Here is a 20,372-nt window from a genome sequence, read left to right on the forward strand (position 1 = left end):
TAAAAAGCTCCCTCCCTCCCTCCCTCCCTCCCTCTCTCTCTCTCTCTCTCTCTCTCTCTCTCTCTCTCTCTCTCTCACACACATACAAAATATCACTGAAAGGATACACAATAATCTAGTAATTATGGTGTTTCCAGAAAGCAAAATGAATTGCTGGGAAACAGTAAAAGAAAAAACTTTCATTGTGTATCCTTTTTTTTATCTTTTGAATCATCTGTATTTTGCCTATTTAAAAAAATAAACTTTAAGGTATTTTTATGAAATAGAAAAGGACAGGAAAAACTGGGCACACTGAGAAGCATAAAAGTATGGCAAAGTAGTTAGAGTAGTCCCCCTTTATCCACAGAGGATATGGTCCAGGAACCCCAGTGAGTGCCTGAAATTGCGAATAGTGCCAAACCCTATACATGCTATGTTTTTTCCTATACATACTTTACCGATGATAAAGTTTAATCTATACATTACACATAAAGTTTAATCTATACATTACATAAGAGATTAACAAAAATAACCAATAATAGAACTATTAATATTATTAACAACATGCCATAATTAAAGTTGTGTGAATGGCTTTGGGGTCATCATTAGGTAAAACAAGGGTCACTTGATACCTAGACAGTTGATCTGATAACTAAGTGACTAACAGGTGGGGAACATACAGAGCATAGAGATGCTGGACAAAGAGAGGATCCACAGCCCAGCAGGACAGAGCAGGGCAGGGTAAGATTTCATCACGTTACTCAGAATGGTGTGCAATTTAAAACTTATAAATTGCTCATTTCTGGAGTTTTTCATTTAATATTTTCAGATCACAGCTGACTGTGGATAACTGAAACCACAGAAAGCGAACCTCAGATAAGAGGAAACTACTGTATGTATGTTGGGAAGGTTAAACTCCAAGAACTATTTCCCTGCTGGGTAACTGGCTCTTGATTTGAGTGGGAAAAGAAAAATGAATTGCTTTGATGGTTTCTATATCCAAAGCTGTTGATTACATAGTGTGTATTGATTTAATAAATGAAAGTTGTTTCTACTTCTACATGCAAGTTTGTATTTCGGAGTCCTCATACTTCATTCCAAATATCAAATTCCTTAGACACTGTCGTATGTTAATCTAAGACAATGGGTTTTCTAAACTTTACAAAAAAACTTACTTTGGGATTATAAATATAATGGAAACATAATTCAAGACTCATTGCACTTCCGCATAGGAATGTTTAAGATCCTGCAAACCTAAAAGAAGTCCCACCTCCTTGCCTCACACTGGGTCTTATCCATAACGTAACTCAAGATCTGGATCCAACCAAGAGAAAATTATGTTTTCGTTACATGAAAATGGGGAACAATCTCTATTATTACAGAATTAAGAGAAAGCCTTGCCAAGAATACACAGGTGTCCTATTCTCATCAGTCATGAAGGAAATTTAAGAGTTCACGTGTATTATGAATCCCCCTGGAAACTCCATGCCAAATTCCTCAACTTGGTTACCTTTTCCAAAAGTTCTTTCCCTTTATCAGGAGGAATATTAGAATGTGTAAAATTGAGCAGCTAAAAAAACTAAATCATGCTCACAGTTGCGCTACAGAAACTAGAAAAGGCAGAGATACAGGCAGATTTACAGGGAAAGTAGAACCCTATTGAATAAAAGTTGCATAATGTTTTTAAATCCCCAGTTATGAAAGAGGGACCTCAGTCACCATGGAGACCAAGCAGAAGAGCAAAAAGTTAGTGGGTGGGCCTCACTCAGGCACGTGGACACATTACGGTGAACATATCATTCACCAACCCCACAAAAACTTGGGTTCTAATACTGGTCATTTCATCTACTATATGTATTAGATTGAACAAGTTGCTCTTATTTAAAATGGGGCTAACACTTCCTACCTGGAGAGAAATTTTGTTGTATTCTTTACTAAACATCAGATATAAAAGACCTGAAGTGCAAGGCACATACTAACCAAGAAAATAAGACCTAACCGGAAAATAAGCCCTAGCATGGTTTTTCAGGAGGACATCCCCTGAACATAAGCCCTAATTCATCTTTTGGAGCAAAAATTATTATAAGACCTGGTCTTATTTTCGGGGACACACGGTAGTAGACATTCAATAAATATATTTTTACATAATAATAAAACATACAGATTAAATCTCTAACTAGGTGATTATGTTTGAAATTTTATATTAAGTCCAAACCTGATCAGTGGAAATCCTAAAATCCTTACAAAATTAGTCTCTCCTGAGAGGAGATTTAAATAACATACATAAAAGAAGTTTCCTTCAAAACAAAGATCCGGGATAACAACAGCCACTCACAACAATTTACAGTTCTTTGAAGTTGTTACGTTTTAAACTTTTCTCTGTACTGCAAACATTTCTAAACCACTATTAAGACAATAGAGCATGATGCATGCTAAGTTTTACTAGAGCATGCTGGTTTTGTTTTTAAAAAAAAGGGGGGAATGTACATTAGGTACCAAAATCATGACGAGTAAGAACCATGACTTGCTTCAGAAGGATAAAACCAACAGAAGACGGCAAAGGCTGCTGTCAAACACCTGCAGTGCCCCAAATCTGCTATTACAACGTTTCCCTGAAAATACGACTTAACTGGACCATCAGCTCTAATGCGTCTTTTGGAGCAAAAATTAACATAAGACCCGGTCTTATATTATATTAAAATATTATACTAAAATATAATAAGACCCGGTCTTAAATTATATTAAAATAAGACCGGGTTTTATATTAATTTTTGCTCCGAAAGACGCACTAGACTTGATGGTCCGGCTAGGTCCTATGTCCGGGAAAACACAGTATCACCTGAATCCCTCTGGGGGTGACTAACCTAGAAGAGGCAGCATCCTTTGCCAGCAGGGCTGGCTGGAGAGCAAGCACAGAGCACACAGTGACTGCAGCCTCACTAGGATGGGGCCCAGCTACCTTCTGGAAAGGGAGTCCCCATGGACTTGACCACAGTATTCTAAGCCCTTCAGAACCCAGACCAGAACAGTGAATACAATACGACAGATTTCTACGAATTACATTTAGATTTTTTTAGCTGAAATAACAAGACAATGTATGATGGTAATTATTCCTTATAAGATTTTGAAAGAATCAAGGAAATTTTGTCCAGTATGTTTTCCTAGAGCACATTATTTTTAAAGGCTTTCTTATTTTAACAATAAAATACCCTACTCTTTCTTAAAGACATTTCTAACATCTGGTATTTAAACAAACATTTGTCTAGTGCTAGTCAGATATATCTAACTTCTGTTCTCCTTTTAAAAAAAACAACCAACCAGTGTTTATTATTTAGAATATCCCCGCATTGGAAATCATTTCAGGAACAATGTAAAGACAAAGATTAATGTTTTAAATATCCTTATTAAATAACACTTACCTAAAATTCGGCATAATCTTCCAAACAACATAAAATAAGGACTCTGGGCTAAATGCAGTTTGGCTACCTTGCCACAAAGCACAGAGTGTCTTTCTAAACTCTTCCACCAAAGACCTGGAAAAGAGGAAGGGACGATGGTATCCTTGTCATTAATGAGACTACTATTTCAATGCATAATGTCCAATTACATAAAATTCATAATAAATAAAAAATGAAAGCATAAAAAGGGTTTGGTCTCTTTTGAGCTAAGTCTGACAGTTAAGTAAGAGACTCTCAAAAACCTATGTAAATAGCAGTCATTAGTGACAAAACCAGTTTTTTAACCACATGGCGAACTCTGAGTCAAAGAACTGCCATACTTGCACAATAAAGTAATGGGTAAGGTACAAACCAAATTACGAGAGAATGTCCATTTTACAAAAGCCGACACAAGTAATAGACTCTCTTTCTCCATCTCTTTCATTGCTCCTTCTCGTCTCTCACCAGGAGCACTTCCCAGACCTCAGTGTGTACCCATCTGCTCACATCAGCCTCAGAGAGTTCATCTGGCCACAAAGCTTCAACACTCAGTTCTATACCAATGACTCTCAAAAGTCCAAATCCAGATTTTCTCGTAACTGCTTTTATTCGGGTTTCTCCAGTTTCCAACAGGAATTTTCCACTGGATGTCCTCTTGTTACTTCGCACTCAGTGTGTACTAAACCTTCTCTCTGTACTCTCCCTATTGTGCCCCAGTATCTGTTTTCCTCTTCTCCCACAGGTATAGAACTTCCATTTTTTTCTTGGCACATGAACTCTTAGAATAAAAAACTAAGTGTGCCCAACTTCTGAGAAACTTCCTTAGAGAGAAAGAGCAGTCCTTGTTAGCCCCTTCCTTCTTCCTTCTAGGAGGAATGGGGATGAAATGCTGGTTTCCAGTGCCATCTTGGACTATGTGGCTGAGAGCCCCAACGTACAGTTGGTGGAACAAAAAACTAGGAGCCCGATGACTGAAACAGCCCTAGATGGATAACTCCCAACTTTTACATGAGAAAATAAACGATGGCTATTTAAGTCACTGTTAGTGTTGGTATTCTATGTACGCTGCTAAACCGATACATCTCCTCAATTCAATGACTGTCTCTGTCAACACAACTACCATACTCACGGTTGCCTCACTGACATCTCAGAGAATCCTCAGCATCTTCTTTCCCAACCCCTGTTATCCAGTAGCTCTCTGGGATACAAATCATATTTTTCACTTCTTAGTACCTGAACCCTCTTCCTATATTTCAGGAATTCCCCACCTTAAGAGTCCTGATGAGAGTCAGAGCCTGCCTCCTACCATGGAAGCTGGAAAGGCCAGATATTTGCTTTCTCAGCTCCCCCCTACAGCCAGGAATAGGGTGTATGGCCTGGGTTCTGCCTACTTTCAGCAGGAGTTAGTGACACAAAGAAGCTGGGGCAGTGCCAAATCCTTTCTGGTGGCAAAGAGCATCGTCCGGAATGCAGGGGCCGCAATGACAACAGCATCCACCCAGCACCCAACTCCAGCAGTGCCAGCGGTGGGGACTGGCATTGCACTGGGCAACGGAAGCAGTGATGTCCTCAGGGGAAAGTGATGTCCTCAGGTGACTAAGGCTGTGGCCCTGGATGCCCAAAATTCAGATCTAACTTTCTACCCATCCAGTAATGGTTAGCGCACCGCACCAACAGACTTTCAACAAATTCCTTTTCTGCCTAAGATGGCCAGAAGCAATTTCTACAGTTTGTAACTAAACCCTAAATAACATGGATGCATCAAGTACTACTAATTCTTCCCTTAAGTTTTGTGCACTTATGTGTTTTCCCCCCTCTTCATTTCACTGCTATCCCCTCTAACTCGATTACTATAAAGTGTGACCTCCTTGAATGCAGGCATTTTCTAGCTCATGCTGCTATCAAAGTAAACTCTCTAAACACTACTTTTCGTGATGTCATTCCATCGCTGCTCCAATGCCTGGCTTTAAAGTTCCCCCATATTTTGGCTCTAATCAGACTGCACACTATTTGAATATGTTCTGTCCTATTCTCCCTCAGCCACCTAGGCAGGACAGTGTCAGATTATAAGATGGCTTTTCAGAATGTGTGGGGATGAGGTAGGCGGGAGAGGAGACGGGCAAGCAGGGAAAACATTACATTAAAATATACAGAGATTATAAATCACAACCCTACTTCAGTAATGTTAAGATATGAAAAAATGTGCTCCTTACAATCACGATAATATGATAGATCTTCTAAACCCCAATTAGAGCATGGTTGCACTGAATGTGAATACATATTTGTACTCAATCACTTAACCAATATTTTCCCTCTCCATATCAATTAATAAATGCCTGTATTGCCCTGTAATTAATCTGATGACTACAAATTAATTTTACTATCCAGGACAGGTTTACCTAACACTATCAGACAAATCAATTCACAAAGACTAATGATATTCATACTGGTCTACACCTAGAATGGCATTTCATACATAGATGTCAACTTTTAGAACGTCCAGATTCATGAAGACTCAAGAAACAGAGGGCTAAATTTATCCTGACTGCTACGTAAATACAAATAAAAGAATTCCAACCATTATTAAGATTACCAGGTAGATACTTAGACAGAATTTTCAGAAGAAGAGTTTTTAAAAATGTATGTGCCTACAAACTCACATAACGCAATGGAAACCACCAGTAAGAGTCATGTGTTTTGTAGCGCGAAGCCAGAGAGGACACATTCTTAGAACTCACACATTGCTGTCCCCTTGGCTCCGCGTGTGGTACGTCCGCCTTCCTGCTGTCTTCCCATTCCTTAACTCCACAGCGGGCAGCTCTTTGAAATAACAGCAAAACTGCTCAATGTTACTATTTTAAAAAGAAGGGAAGAAAATTAGTTGTTTAATTTATTCGGACTGTAAAGGAAGTTCTGTGAAACCTACATATGAATTTTGAAAATGTTATCTTTCAATTTCTCATTTAAATTGTACTCAATGTAATCTATTGCATTGCGGTTTTTTAAATTAAGTTTTCCTATCTTATTCCAAAAAAAAAACCCAGTAAAAATAGATGACTTTGTAGAAATGAACAAAGATCTTAAAGCAAAATCTCTGTCCAAAGAATCCTCCCCCTCCCCCCACCATCTATAGGTTGTCACCATTTCTTCATTCTCAGGTGCTTGTTTCCAGGTGCACAATATATTCCTCAAATAAAAACAAACTATGGAAACCAACCATATTGTTTAGATACACTATACAGAATAACAAGGAGAATTCAGCAGTGACTAAAATTTCTTCTTTGAGCAAAACTGGATAAGCTGCCAGTACCTTTAAGGAGAGATCAATATGGCTTCTGCTCCTTACTAGCAAGGTAGCCTTGGGAAAATAATTTATTCTGGCCTTTGATGCCTCATTAGAATCTAAAAGTAGACAACTTTCAAAATAATTTATTCTATATAACTTAGGTCAGCCTTGTTGGCCGTTTTATTTTTACTGCTTATCTTACATTCTGAAGATCTAAACATCCAATCTCATGACTACACTTAAGACTCAACTAATGATTGAAATAAATTCTCTGAACAAGGTTCCCAGGATCTGCAAACTACAGCCCACACACCATAGCTGGCCCTTGGCCAGTGAGCTTTTACACTTTTAAAGAGTTGTTTAAAAAGGGGAGTGGGTGGGTAGAGGGAGAAGAATATGTGAGAGACTGTATGAGGCACGCAAAGATCAAAAATATTTATTTAATCTGGCTTTTACGGAAAAGTTTGCTGGCGTCTTCCCTAGCTTATTCAAGAAGCAATAGGAAATAAATAATAACAGCTAATAGTTATTTACTGCTAGGCAATGCTCTAATAAGCACTTTATACAAATTACATGATTTAATCATCCCAACTACCCTGTGAGGTAGAACAATTATCCCCAATTTTACTGATGCGAAAACTAAGGCTCAGGGAGTTGAGGTAACTTGCCCCAAGCGTATGACTAGAGTCAGTGGCAGAGACAGGATCTGATCCCAGAGCCTTTGCTCTCAACCATTCCTCCTGAAACTAACATTAGCTACTTACGCTCTGACTGGAACATTACCTGAGTGACTGAAGAATGGCATTCATGAAACACGTGTTCCCCAAATTCCGAAGCCCTGTGGCACAAATGGCAGTGGTGCTTCCCTATAAAATAGGACAAGAAGAGGCCATCAGTCATGCCAAGAGAAGGCCAACTACTTCAAACACCAAAGCAAAGGCCTATATTTGAAACCCTAGCATCAAGCCAATTTGGAATTGGTCCTTTTTTGTCCAATTAATATTTCAAACACTCTTTCTACTCTCTGTGTAAGTGCCTGGATATTTTTAGAAGGTTGTTCCTGATCCTGGGCTTGTTCTAAATGGGAGTATTTTATGGAAGCTTATGAGGAAATCAGCATTAATAGGTACCATGCAGTACATAATGCAAAAACTAGGAAGAAACTTAAAGTTTAAGAATTAATGCCTTTATAAGATTCTATTAAAACTACTACAAATTGAAAAAATATACACGCCAAGTATTTCTGTCTCCCAACTTTTAACTCTAAGCCATGCATAAATGACTAAATATGTGTTTTCCTAGCAATGGGATATCAATCTTAAAAAAAACTACCTGAACTTCCCTTAAAGACTAAGGCTTGGTTTGCTGATTAATGCTACAAATGCACCATGATATCTTGGAATATATCATGAATCTACCAATCCAACTCAAAGCATCTCTGCCCATTATTCAGATGGCCAGAGAGCACTTTAGCTCTTTCTTCCACGAAATCATAACACCTTAATTAAGTGTGTGTCTAACCATAGCTAGCATAACAGCAAAGAGGTAGATACAGGGCAAAATTATTAGTGTATTTAAAAATATTTAGTGATTTTAAAAAATTTTGCCAATCCACGAATGGCTCATATATCTGTAACAGATGGTTACCAGAATGAGACGGCATATTCTTTTACTGGTGAAGTTGTGTTAATGAAGTCCTAAGAAATAAAATACCAAAACTTCAGAGTCATAGATTCTGTGCTAGGGGCCTGCATGTATCAGAAGAAGACAAGGATCTCCAGACCCTACAGAAACGTAGTAATAAGGTATGTGAGTAGCCGTTAAGAATAAACGCTTGGAAGGCAGAAGCATACAGTAGTGATCCTGATGGAAGAAAGGTTCTGACAGATGGGCTCACTAGGGTATTTAGCCACGTCAAGAACCATCAGTACAAGTGGCAAACATTTTGTAAAATATTCTAAATCTAAGGCACACACTTAGGAAAGTTTATAAAGGGCAACATTAATATTAAAGTTGTAATAAAGCAGTGACTAGATCTCAACCAATTCTTATATTTGAATAAACTGTAATTACTTACATTTACTTTTAATAACTTGCTGTTTATTGACGAGTTTTCCAAAAGTTTTCTTTTCCTATGCCTGTCAGCTGTGAAAGCTGAGCTATTAAAACACAAACAGACAGTCAAAAAGACATTAATACACACATACTGTAGAGCAGGTTAAAGAATAAACTTGGCTGTGCTAAGTGTCTAGGGTATGGAGCCCCGCCTGGCTGCTGAGTCAGGCCAGGAAATGACGCATTAAGCCCACAAGTATTGAAGTCCCTGAGGAGTTCCACTTCCCCTGGAAATCCCCACTGCTCCTCCAGCAAGGTGGGACGGGAAGCTGCCACCACCAGGCACTTCAAGACAAGCTGGCCAGGTACATAAAGTACGTGACACAATCCCTCTCCACCACCACTCTATCTGCCTCGTTGATTGTGAAGCTTCAAAAATGAGAACACCTAGTGCTCCTAACAAAAGGAAAACCCTGGTCTGACATGATTATTCTGCGATTTAACATTAAGTCTCAAAAAATGTGTTACTTCTTTCTCAATTTTGATAAAGGTATCATGTGTTGTTCATTTGTCATAATAGATTATGATATCATCTGAGTTTGTGGAATGATAAGTAAATTACAGGCATATGTAAATTCATGTGATCCAGCTATGCTACAAAGGATATTCTAAAACAATTCCTAACAAGCACAGAAATTCTGAATTTAAATTATTTAAATTTTCCTTCTTTTTTAAACTTTTACTTATTTTAAGTGTGTTTTTCCAGGACCCATCAGCTCCAAGTGGCTCATGCGGGGATCGAACCAGCAACCTTGTTGTTAAGAGCACCGCGCTCTAACCAACTGAGCTAACTGGCTGCCCCTATTTAAATTTTTCTTGATGAATGAGATATTTTGCTTAAAATTTTTATCAAAAAGTAATTCCTATCTTCAAAGGGTCACTTTAAAATTATTATGTATCAGGAGAAGTAACCTGAGGTAAAAATAATCATTCAACAACACAGACTTTTAAGTCCACCAATTCTTTCCCATCTTCTAAAAGTACCAGGATATTCTAAATTACTTTTCTTTCCAGAATTTCCAGATGAACTGTGTCGTTGGAGCATCAGATCTAATAACAGTCAGTTGCTTCAAATGTAAAAATACTCTTAGGAAATGTGTCTACAGAATTGTAAGTTATGTCCCTCTCAGTGTTTCGGTGCCTACAAAGTGAGAGGAGACCTGTTCCATATGCTACAATGTTAAGCTATTCCTTCACAAATTCTGTAAGTAATGAAGTTGAATCATAATCATAGTACAGATACTACTTAGTGACAATGCCGGATAGTTAACCTTTAGTTTAAACTGACATAAAGCATCTCACTTTTTAAAATAGAAGTTATTACATTTTACCATCAGTGAGTCTCAAAATGGCAGAATCTTCTAAACCCACACTGCCTGACATGGTAGCCACTCACTACGAGTAGCTAGATAAATTTAAATACATTAAAATGAAATGAAACTTAAAATTCAGTTCCTCGGTCACACTAGCTACTTTTCAAGTGCTCAACAGCCACATGTGGCTGGTGGCTAGCATATTGGACAATACAGACGACAGAACATTTCCTCCACTTCAGAAAGTTCTATCACAAGTGCTGCTGTAGAGACTATGTAGAATAGTCTTAAGTAAAACACAAATGTAATTATAGTTTTCAAAAATTGCAGCTTCCATTATAGATTAAAGCCTGTGATTGAAAAACACAAAAATGAACTTAAGTAATGTTTTTCAACACAGGAAAGGGACTGCAAGGTAGATTTTCAGTGGGGCCAAGCAGAAGTGTACACAGGTGGTCTGTGACATCATTTACCTGATAGTCAATGGAAAGAAAAGATTTGATAACTGCATAAGTGCATACAGGTTCTTGAATGTTGTCGTCTTTTCCCTTTGACTTAGTTCTGATGAATTTATTTGGGATTAAGATGGTAGTTGTTTCTGAGAGAAAGTGATTAAGTGGCAGAAAAAAGTATTCTGGTAGCTACCTACTTCTATAACAAAGAATCAAGGTAGTAAAATCTTTATAATGATATCACCACCAAAGAGTGGTATTATACAAATTACTGCAGGAATCTACTTCACAGTTCATTGTGACAATTTCAGATAAAATTAAATATTTTGGATCTGTATATCCGTACCTGTCTCTTTAATTCTAGATAGGGCTCAGGCTGCTGTTCAAATTAAAAGAGGGGAGGAAGCACTCTGAAAAAGAGTGGAGCCCAAAGATGACAAGCCAAAAAGTACATAAACCCAAAGTGTTTTAATTAGTTTAGATTTTACAGAAATCAATTCTTCTTCCCATATCAGCTTTATCATCTATTAAAGAGACATGCATAAAGACTTTGGTTAAACAAAACTAAACAGTGTTTCCCTTATAGAACTTAGGTTATTTCCTCTTGGTATACAATTTTAAAACATTCTATTGCCTTTACATTTAAATTTGCTTTTGCCACGTTCTCATAATACCTTTTATACATCAACTGTCAAAATAAATTAGTTGATACCTGATGATATGGGGTGATTTACACAAATTTCACTTGAGTTAGCAGTCATTCCAGGGCTAGGTTTCTATCCACTGTAGCTTCAAAGGTATTGCTATTTGGGTTTCTGTCTAACTGCTTGAATTCTGAACCCAGTGAGTTTTACTGAATGGCCTATTTGGCTATAGCTAGGAAATCCTATTTACATAAGTACTTTGATTTCTTTATGTTGACAAAGCATTTCCTAGCTTCGTGTAATTTCATATCATATATACAGTCCCCAACAAAAAAGGAAAAGAAGAAATTAGGATCTTGTGCTATCACATAGATGCAAAGTGGACAATAATATAATTAAACCTAATTTCCCTTAAAAATTATCGCATAAATTTTAGTGCTCCTAAGACCTCATAATACATTTGATAAGGATTTTCTAATTATCAAAGGTAACTCTGTAATGATTTTATATTGTCTTCTGCCCTTTCCTTGCACTCCCAAAATTCCCCTTGCAAATGAATTGTGTAGCTTACAAGTTGGTGGGTTTATAACTAAAAAACAGGCTCCGGAGCCCTTGGATATGGTTTATGACAAATATTAAAAGAAACAAATGCTGAGCTATGACCAATAACTATGGGTGCAGTTTCAGATATCCACATATAAGGCTTATTTTATTAACATTTCAATCATACTAAAAACATGATGAAGTTATAGAACTCAAAAACAAAAATCCCATTCAAAAATTCTGCAAGACCCCTCAATCCCAATCCATCCCTTTTCTTTCCCAAGGCCTATTACTTACTTTTCCAAGTTCTGTAAGTGTTCTCTGACTTTCTGTACCAGTCCCAGCTTGGTGTCATTAACCACAAAATCATCACAGCGATAACTGCAAGAAAAATATTCATCAGTGTGTGTAAAGAGCTTGAGGAAACCACAGTAATGAAATCCCCGAAAGGCCTGGCTGCTGCCAAGATGATCACACGGCTCTGCAGGCAGTTACTGTTGGTGGTGAGTTTAAAGAGAACTTGGAATCCACAATGGAATGTTTTTTATGAGCCTTTTTTAAAAGCCACGTAGGCAATGAACACTAGCTTCTTTTCACATTTCATTCAAAAGCTCTTCAGTTTCACCTTTGAAAATGAAATACGCTGCTACATGTGTTACATTCTTTTTAGTAATGTATAATACGTGGAAAATGAAATAAAAAGCACCAATTCTATTCATAAAGCTTTAAGGTGATACTTCCCAACTCAAATTAATGGGGAAACTGGGGGGAGGAGAGATTTCAATGAAAAGCTGGGAAAAGGTAACTAACCTGTAGGGATAGTAGATTTTTGAAAAAACTGAAAATAAAGCTACACACTTTAAGCATAATTTAATTAAAATAAATTGAATTCAGATGGTTGAGAAGAGTGAATATTTTCAATGTGAAGGACAAGAAAACAAAAGTATAAAACAGTGGGCTACGTCTCTTAGGAAACTGATAACTGCTTTGAAGAAAGATGTTTAAAGTGTTCTTTAAAACTGATACTGTGTGTGTGTGTGTGAGAGAGAGACAGACAGACAGACAGACAGACACCCTTCAGCAAGTCAAGAAATAATGAAAGGAATCACACAAAATAAACTTTAACATGTACATTAGCATTCTGTTTTTTTTTCCCTAGGATAAGGCCAATTGTAACAAAAACAACTTACGAGCTATTACCAATATATTCTTTTGAATAACAGCTTTGTATAAAAGCACTTTTTATATCTACCAAAGAATAATGACAATAACACTGCCATTCTGAGCAAGCAAAACTTTGAATGCACAGCAATTAGTAAAAATTAGGTCATCTCTAGCAGAATCCAAAAAACCTTTTCTTACATATCTGAAACCAGTCTATAAAAAATGAGAACAGGATGGGGGAAAAGTAATTTTAAAAAAAAGATTACACACAAAAGCATAGCTTGTGCCTTTTATTCACAGAAGTCAAAATTTTAAATGAATGCTTTTGAAAACTTTAAAATATTACATATGTAATTATTTAACACTCCCTTCGCCCCATTAATTGACTACGTATGTGTCAATCAAGAGTCTAAGCTATTCTCCAAATTCCTGGGGTTAATTCCCACATTTCTACAAAGAGCAAAAGCTACTTTTACATCCTAAACTATTTCTCTATGATCAAATACCAGCAATGGCAGGAGAATAATTATCAGTTTTATGACAAATATGTAAAGGAATTAAATAAATGAAAAGTTTTAATTTTTTGCTTCTTCTCCTCATATATGTTATGAAGGTAAAGTCTACTCTGTTTATATTTGGGCTTAAGGTGCTTGGTTCCTCCATGAACCTTAAGTATTCAATGAAGAAGGAAATTACATGTTACTCTAATTCCTCCTTACATTTTCACTTTATGTTTTCATATATTTATGCATGTATGTCAGATAAAACAATCCTCAGTTCAAAACAAAGAAAACCACTCCAAATGCCAGTGTTCATCTGGGAAATGAAGTCTAAGAGGAAATTTAGATCACCTTTCATAATTGGATGCCCTACTATCTAACTGAACCCCTTAACTCCACAAAAAAAGTGGTTGCTTTGTTTAAAGAAACAAACTCTTTCAAATGAAATAATTGATTTTTTTCATATTAAAGTAATTATTTTTGGTGTGACAAGGATTCGGCCTGGGATATAAAATTAACTTCATATGTCTTAAAGTAATCTTTTCATATATTGTAATTTAGATTTATTTTTTGCCTTGTTCCATTCTAACTAATCTGGCTTAACTGGGTTTAACTGCTTCATCTCTCTGAACTTTTATCTTTAATGCGGCTGATGCAACTGAGGAACTGAATTTTAAGTTTTAAACTTTTTAATACACAATTTTACTTACCTGAAGCAGTATAAAATATTTTGCCATTAAACACAACTTTATGGTTTTGGCAAAACTATATTTCTTTTATTATTACATCACATAAGATGTATTGCAGTGCACATGATAGATGGATATCATTTCTCGTATTATACATAAGCAGATCACCAATCTAGTTTGTGTCAACCAAATGATTCACTTAATTTTTCTATGCAACAATGTAGCACTGCAATGTGTTTGTTTGAATATTTTATGCAGATAACATGAGTTACAGTGATACCTATGCAAATTACAATGGGTAGTAAACTGAAATACTTATTATTTTAGCTATAATATAATTATTTTCCAGCTTAAAAATTAAGAAGGAAAAAAATTTTAATTTTCAAATGAAGGCACACGAATGAGGCAGAATCAAGTGGAGAAGACAATTATGATTTGCTACAACACAGTAAAACAAATCAGCTGTAAAAAAAGTTTTAAGATAATAAAACAAACAATATTAAGAGTCATTTTCAACAAACGTATATTAATTTAATAAGAAGCTGCCTCTCAACAGTCAAAATATAATCAATGAAAAAGTTGAAGGGATTAAGAAAAATACAAATTGGTAGTTACAAAATAGTCTCCGGGATGTAAAGTACAGCATAGGGAATATGGTCAATAACATGATAACAACTATATAGTGGCAGGTGGGAACTATACTAATTGGGGCGATCATGTCATAACTATATAAATGTCTAACCACTATGCTGTACATCTGAAACTAATATAAAATAACATTGAATGTCAACTGTAATTGAAAAAAATAATGAAATTAGTCACAATCAATGAAATCAGAATGAAACGTACAACAAAAAATTTTTAATGATTATTAAAGGATTTGAGCTTGTAATTTTGGTCAGCTATACAATGGCTTGAATTCTTGCCCAAGAAAGAAAATCATTTTTAGATGTAGAGATGAAAAATTAAATTACTATTTCAGTTAAGGGAATTATGTTTAAAATTTTGAAGAAAAGATTAAAGAGGGTATGTTACAAAAACTGAAATATCTTCAATCGACCCACCAAGCAACTGTCAGTGAATAGACCTTTCTAACAATATTAAAGATCAATCAATTCAACATTTGAAAAAATTGTAAATACTTTATTTCTAGCTTTAGATGAGTTTTACAAGATAAGAGATAGTGGCCAATTAATACTTTTGGTATGTTTTTATCTCAAATGACTTCCAAATTTACAAAGAAATGTCTTCGTCTGTTTGAAACCTTAGAAATAATCGATCTTATGTTATAGGGATTTTTTATTCTTTTACATCACTTTCAGCTAGATAGGAAAAAGTTAGTTTTCTATCAAGACAGACAATGGGCGAGCTATGTGAGATCAAAATCTGGGTTTACTAGAATTATTTCCCGTATTATGTTTGTTTCACTGAATGATAACACACTGAAAATATTTGTGCTGTGAAGTAGACTGCATCACGGATGCCTAAAATTGTTCAGTTTATGTGCAAATTCTATGAATCATCACCAGTTTATGGAACTAAGAGAAGATAATGAGTTTAATAACCACAAGTTCTTTGCCAATGTTCACTACTTGAGTCATGGAAGGTTTACAAACATTTACTTTACTGCTAACTGTAATTCAAGATATTCTTGAAACAGAAGAAACACTTGCCAATATTTAACAGTCACAGAGAAAACATCACAGTGTAATTCACATTTTTCACCTACATCACAGTGTACATGACTGAGCTAAATTAAAGACCCTGGGAGAGAAAAGGCTTATTTGTGACCCAGCTAGACAGGTACAAGATTTATGTTAAAATTTAAACTATTCATAATACAAATCAACAATGATTTTACACTCAATAAATATGAAGATTTTTAATTGTAACAGCATTAGGTATGTTGGCTGCAAAATCTATGAGAAAAATTGAAGAAACGCTATTGATGTGAATAAATTAAGAGTCGATTTTCAGTTTATATAATGTCCCTTTGAATTTAATGTCGATAATACTGAGTTGTTACAAGAGTTAGTGAATTTACTTAACTTAGATGTAGTTTTGAAACTGACCTTTTTTTGCTTCAGTCAAATCAATTGTTCTAAAAAAAATGAGTCAGTTTTGTCAATACATATGCAAATACTAAAGAAATATGTTTTTTGTACTTAATTCACTTACTGGAAAAAATAGTAGTGTTTGGAATCTACATTTTTAATTGCAATTTTTATGGTCATCTCTAAATGCAGATCAAGCATTTCTGATGAAAAGGTAGCATCTGGATGGAGCTGAGCTCTAAGTGCAAAATACACAATGGATTTTTGAAGGTTTCACATAAAAAAAGAATGCAAACTATCTCTAATAATTTTCCATTGATTACCAGTTGACATAATCATATTTTGGATAACTGGGTTAATTAAAATATATAATTAAAATTAATTAACCTGTTTCTCTTTGCTATTTTAATGTGGCTACTAGAAAATTTTAAATTACATATGCGAGCTGTATTATTTCTGTTGGACTGCACTGCTACCGTGTTTCCCCGAAAATAAGACGGGGTCTTATATTAAGTTTTGCTTCAAAAGATGCATCAGGGCTTATGTTCAGGGGATGTCATCCTGAAAAATCATGCTAGGGTTTATTTTCCGGTTAGGTCTTATTTTTGGGGAAACACGATAGTCTAAAGGATATCAAAGATACTATCTGCTCTAATATTCTATAATGCTACCCAATATCATAAAGGGGTAACAAATATAACTTTATTGGACTATAAGAGATCAATTTTACTTTGGCTGGATTTGTTTTCACTGGCTAAAAAAATTCTTTTTTTAAGTTTCCTATTTCTGTCCCTATTTATCAAGAACCAATTTCAGGTTTTCTTCAAGTCACTAAGGACACTACTTCTAAGACTACAACATTTGTACTGTCTGGATTTACCACACTATATAAGTCTTATTTGATGATGATGATGATGATAGAGAAGGAGAAGAAATAAGGAAAGCTCCTCCTTCCACAGGTCAAAACTTCTAAGAGTACCTGGCACGTGGCAGAGGATCAATAAATCTTAAGTTTCCTTCCCTCGTGTAACCAAGAGCTGGTTCACAGCACAAGCTTCTCTAGCTGCCCACATTACCCTGTTTTGATTTCTTTTCCTCCCTAGGCCAAAGGTCAAAAAAAAAATAAGTAGCAAAAGTAAGAAATGCATGAGAATTTAAATGCCTGTTTGCCTTAGTCTTTAGCTGTGTCACTGCTTTCAAACTTGTAAAACTATCCCACTAATAATACCGGTATTAAGAAGTCCCAAGGCAAACAGAAGGATTTAAAGTAAACAAGTTCTAAATACCTCTTCCTGGTTTACAACTATGTTGAAACTATTTGGCCAGAATTATGCTTACCCCTAACACCTGAAAAAAAATTAAGCCACTATTCTTAGTTTTCCCTTCCAGGAGATTACTCTAGAATAAGAAATACAAAAAAGTACATAACTTGTAGGTTGTCTTTTAAAACATTGTAGATTGGTTTTCTGAAACTTGGAATGTATTTCTCATTTTGAAATCGATATGACTATAAAGTATGGCTAAATGTCATTAGGTGAAAATAGACCTGGTTCCCAAAATGTAGTTGAAATAATATTATGAAAAGTTTTACTCCTCTTCTCTTTTCTATACTATTGGCACTGAGAAACTGTGATACGAGAAAGCTGGTTAGGGTTTGGGGAACTTGATTAGTATACCTCACTAGGCGAGGACGTCCAGGGTTCAGCATCTCTTCATGTACGTAGGACTTCATGTGGTCTAACAAACAGAAGTCAGGAACTACCTATATTATTTCACCAGCTTTTAGGCTGCTAAATGTATACTTATGCAAGGTTTTACTTAGTGACTTGAGGTGATTCTTAAGTACAGATTAGTTCTACTCCTGATAGACTACTTGTCAGATAAGAAGGTTCACTTCCGTATTTAGTAAAAAGAAAGAACTGTTTAAGAAAATTTAAGCAAATTGAACATTAAAGACAAAAAATGCTTAGAAATCATATTAGGCAACATATTAGATATGTCAGATAAGGAAATAGGATGTAAAAAGGCAAGGTATGAGGGGGATTGGTATTTTTCCTTACTTCTAACACCTTGAGACAAACTACAGTATTGTCTTGGCCATGTAAAGATTAGTCTCAAATTCAAATTCCTTGAGCCAAATACAATCTTATTATATAATTTGAAACAGAAATAGTTTTTCTTTTTTTCCGATATTTACACCAATTATTTCACTTATTTCAGTGGCTAGAACTGCCAAAACAATTGTTTAATTACAGTGAGATCATGTAAATGATAGGAAGTGTTCGTCTTATTTCTGATTTGAATAAAAATGGCTTCGTATTTCATCAGTTAGTATATGATGTTTGCTTTCTTTTTTGGGGGGAAACTATCATATTTTAATAGTTTCCTTTTTATTTCAATTTTATTAGTTTTTTTCCTAAAATCAGAAATGGTTTATTTATAAAAGTATTTTTGCTTCTAATGGTACCATAACCTGGGGTTTCCTTTAATAATGAATATGTTGGCAGACTTCAGATGAAATTAACTTAGTAATTATGTAATTTTTCTTTTTGATACATCCTACTGGCTTAGATTTTCTTTAAATTATAATTATTTGCTACTAATTTAATTGGTTAAATTGACTTATTTTCTTTTTGGAATTTCCGTCAGATTTTTGTTTTAAGGTTTTGAAAGTTTTATAATATTAACATACTCAAGGGTAAATTTTAATCTTTTGAGGCGGTATTGTCCAATATAATAGCTACCAGCCACATGTGACAATTTCACAATAAAACATTCAATTCCCCAGTCTCACTGGCCACTTTCAATTGTTCAATTTGCACAGAGGTCACACCCAAAACAGAGAAAAATCTGTATCTCTTTCTCAGCTTTAAAATTCTAAGTCTTTTTCCCCATTCTTGTTATTCAGTGCTATTGAAACTACCCAAGTCATAAGGCTCCACATCATACTCTTAAAGAGCTAAGAAAATATTCCCAAATCAAACCATTTTTGATCCCTCTGCAACAAGCAGCAAGCATACAAATGAACCTCATTTTTTATGCAACAGTAAAGAAAAAAGTCCTTTAATCTACTAGCTACAAAGCAATCTTTATACAGTAAGTCATGTATAATACTAAAGTTAAAAAAAAACTTTCATGCAAAAAGTACCCTCAAGAAGGGTACATAGCAGATCCATCATTAAATTTTAATTCCTTTTTATCCCCTTGCATAGTATCAAAATAGTATGCAAATTGACCTCTGGTTTTATTATAAATGACATATAGATACAGAAAAGAAAAACAAGCTGATACTCTAATAACTTCACCTATTTCAAACCAAGAAAAGTTAAAATCCAAAAGAACTCTTTTAGAAAAAGCAAGCTTATTTTTAAATTCTCCTTTATTAAATTCTGATATAGTGCCATCAAACAAGACAATTTTAAAAAACTGGACGAATACCTGCAGAGAAAACCCATACCCTTTGTTAAAAGCAAACAAATACCAGCTTATTGAGAACAAGCCTTTTATGTTTTCAGACCACCTCTGTTAAAAGGTTTCTTTTTAAACTTCAAAATGCTGTTTTTAAATAAACAAAACTCTTCCTGTTCTCTAATCTTTATACCAATGAAAATTTGTTTCCAAATACTTTATAAGGATAGTCAACAAAAGCTTTTCCCCTCTTTTTTTAATCTTTGAAAATGATTCAGTATCAATTTTAGCCCACAAATAAGAGCTTTATTTTTATCAGTTTTAATTAAAACTGCTACTGTTACAGGTGTCTAAAATCAGAAATACAAGTCTTTTTTCTAAACAAATGAATTTATCCACATTTCATAGTATTTTTTTGAAGTTAACCATTACCCTGCCGGGAAAGAAAAATTCTAGTAATTTAGTTTTAATATTCCTTTCATATTTTTGCATTCTCAGATATTCAGCTACTGTTGATAAGGATCAGAGTTGACAAGACTATGACAGATGTCGAAAATTATTTGTTCAGTATTTTAACTCTATTAACTCCAAATGTCTATCCACATAAGAATAAATTCCTAATTTTAACCTTTGTTTCTATTTGATATACTAATGTATACCATATTCAATTCCATTTGTATTGACTAGAGAACTTTGGGATGGGAGGAAAGAAAACATTACTTAACAAACAATAAAACTGAACACTAGCCCTTGTATGAAAATCTTGGTAAGATTTTCATTTTTATTGA

At 34.9% G+C, this 20,372-nt stretch overlaps 1 protein-coding gene across 4 annotated transcripts in view; it reads right to left on the reverse strand.

The window, feature by feature from the left end:
- USP3 (ubiquitin specific peptidase 3) overlaps positions 1-20,372 on the reverse strand; it is an 80,606-nt gene that overhangs the window by 28,236 nt on the left and 31,998 nt on the right. For all 4 annotated transcript variants that reach the window (XM_033107787.1, XM_033107790.1, XM_033107788.1 and 1 more), the window contains 5 exons: positions 12,067-12,150; positions 8,780-8,861; positions 7,486-7,568; positions 6,155-6,268; positions 3,399-3,512 (listed from right to left, as the gene is read on the reverse strand). In XM_033107787.1, coding sequence (XP_032963678.1) covers positions 3,399-3,512; positions 6,155-6,268; positions 7,486-7,568; positions 8,780-8,861; positions 12,067-12,150 — 477 coding nt within the window. The remainder of the gene's footprint in view (positions 1-3,398; positions 3,513-6,154; positions 6,269-7,485; positions 7,569-8,779; positions 8,862-12,066; positions 12,151-20,372) is intronic.

The sequence above is a fragment of the Rhinolophus ferrumequinum genome, chromosome 6 (assembly GCF_004115265.2).
Source record: "Rhinolophus ferrumequinum isolate MPI-CBG mRhiFer1 chromosome 6, mRhiFer1_v1.p, whole genome shotgun sequence".
Classification (NCBI taxonomy): domain Eukaryota; kingdom Metazoa; phylum Chordata; class Mammalia; order Chiroptera; family Rhinolophidae; genus Rhinolophus; species Rhinolophus ferrumequinum.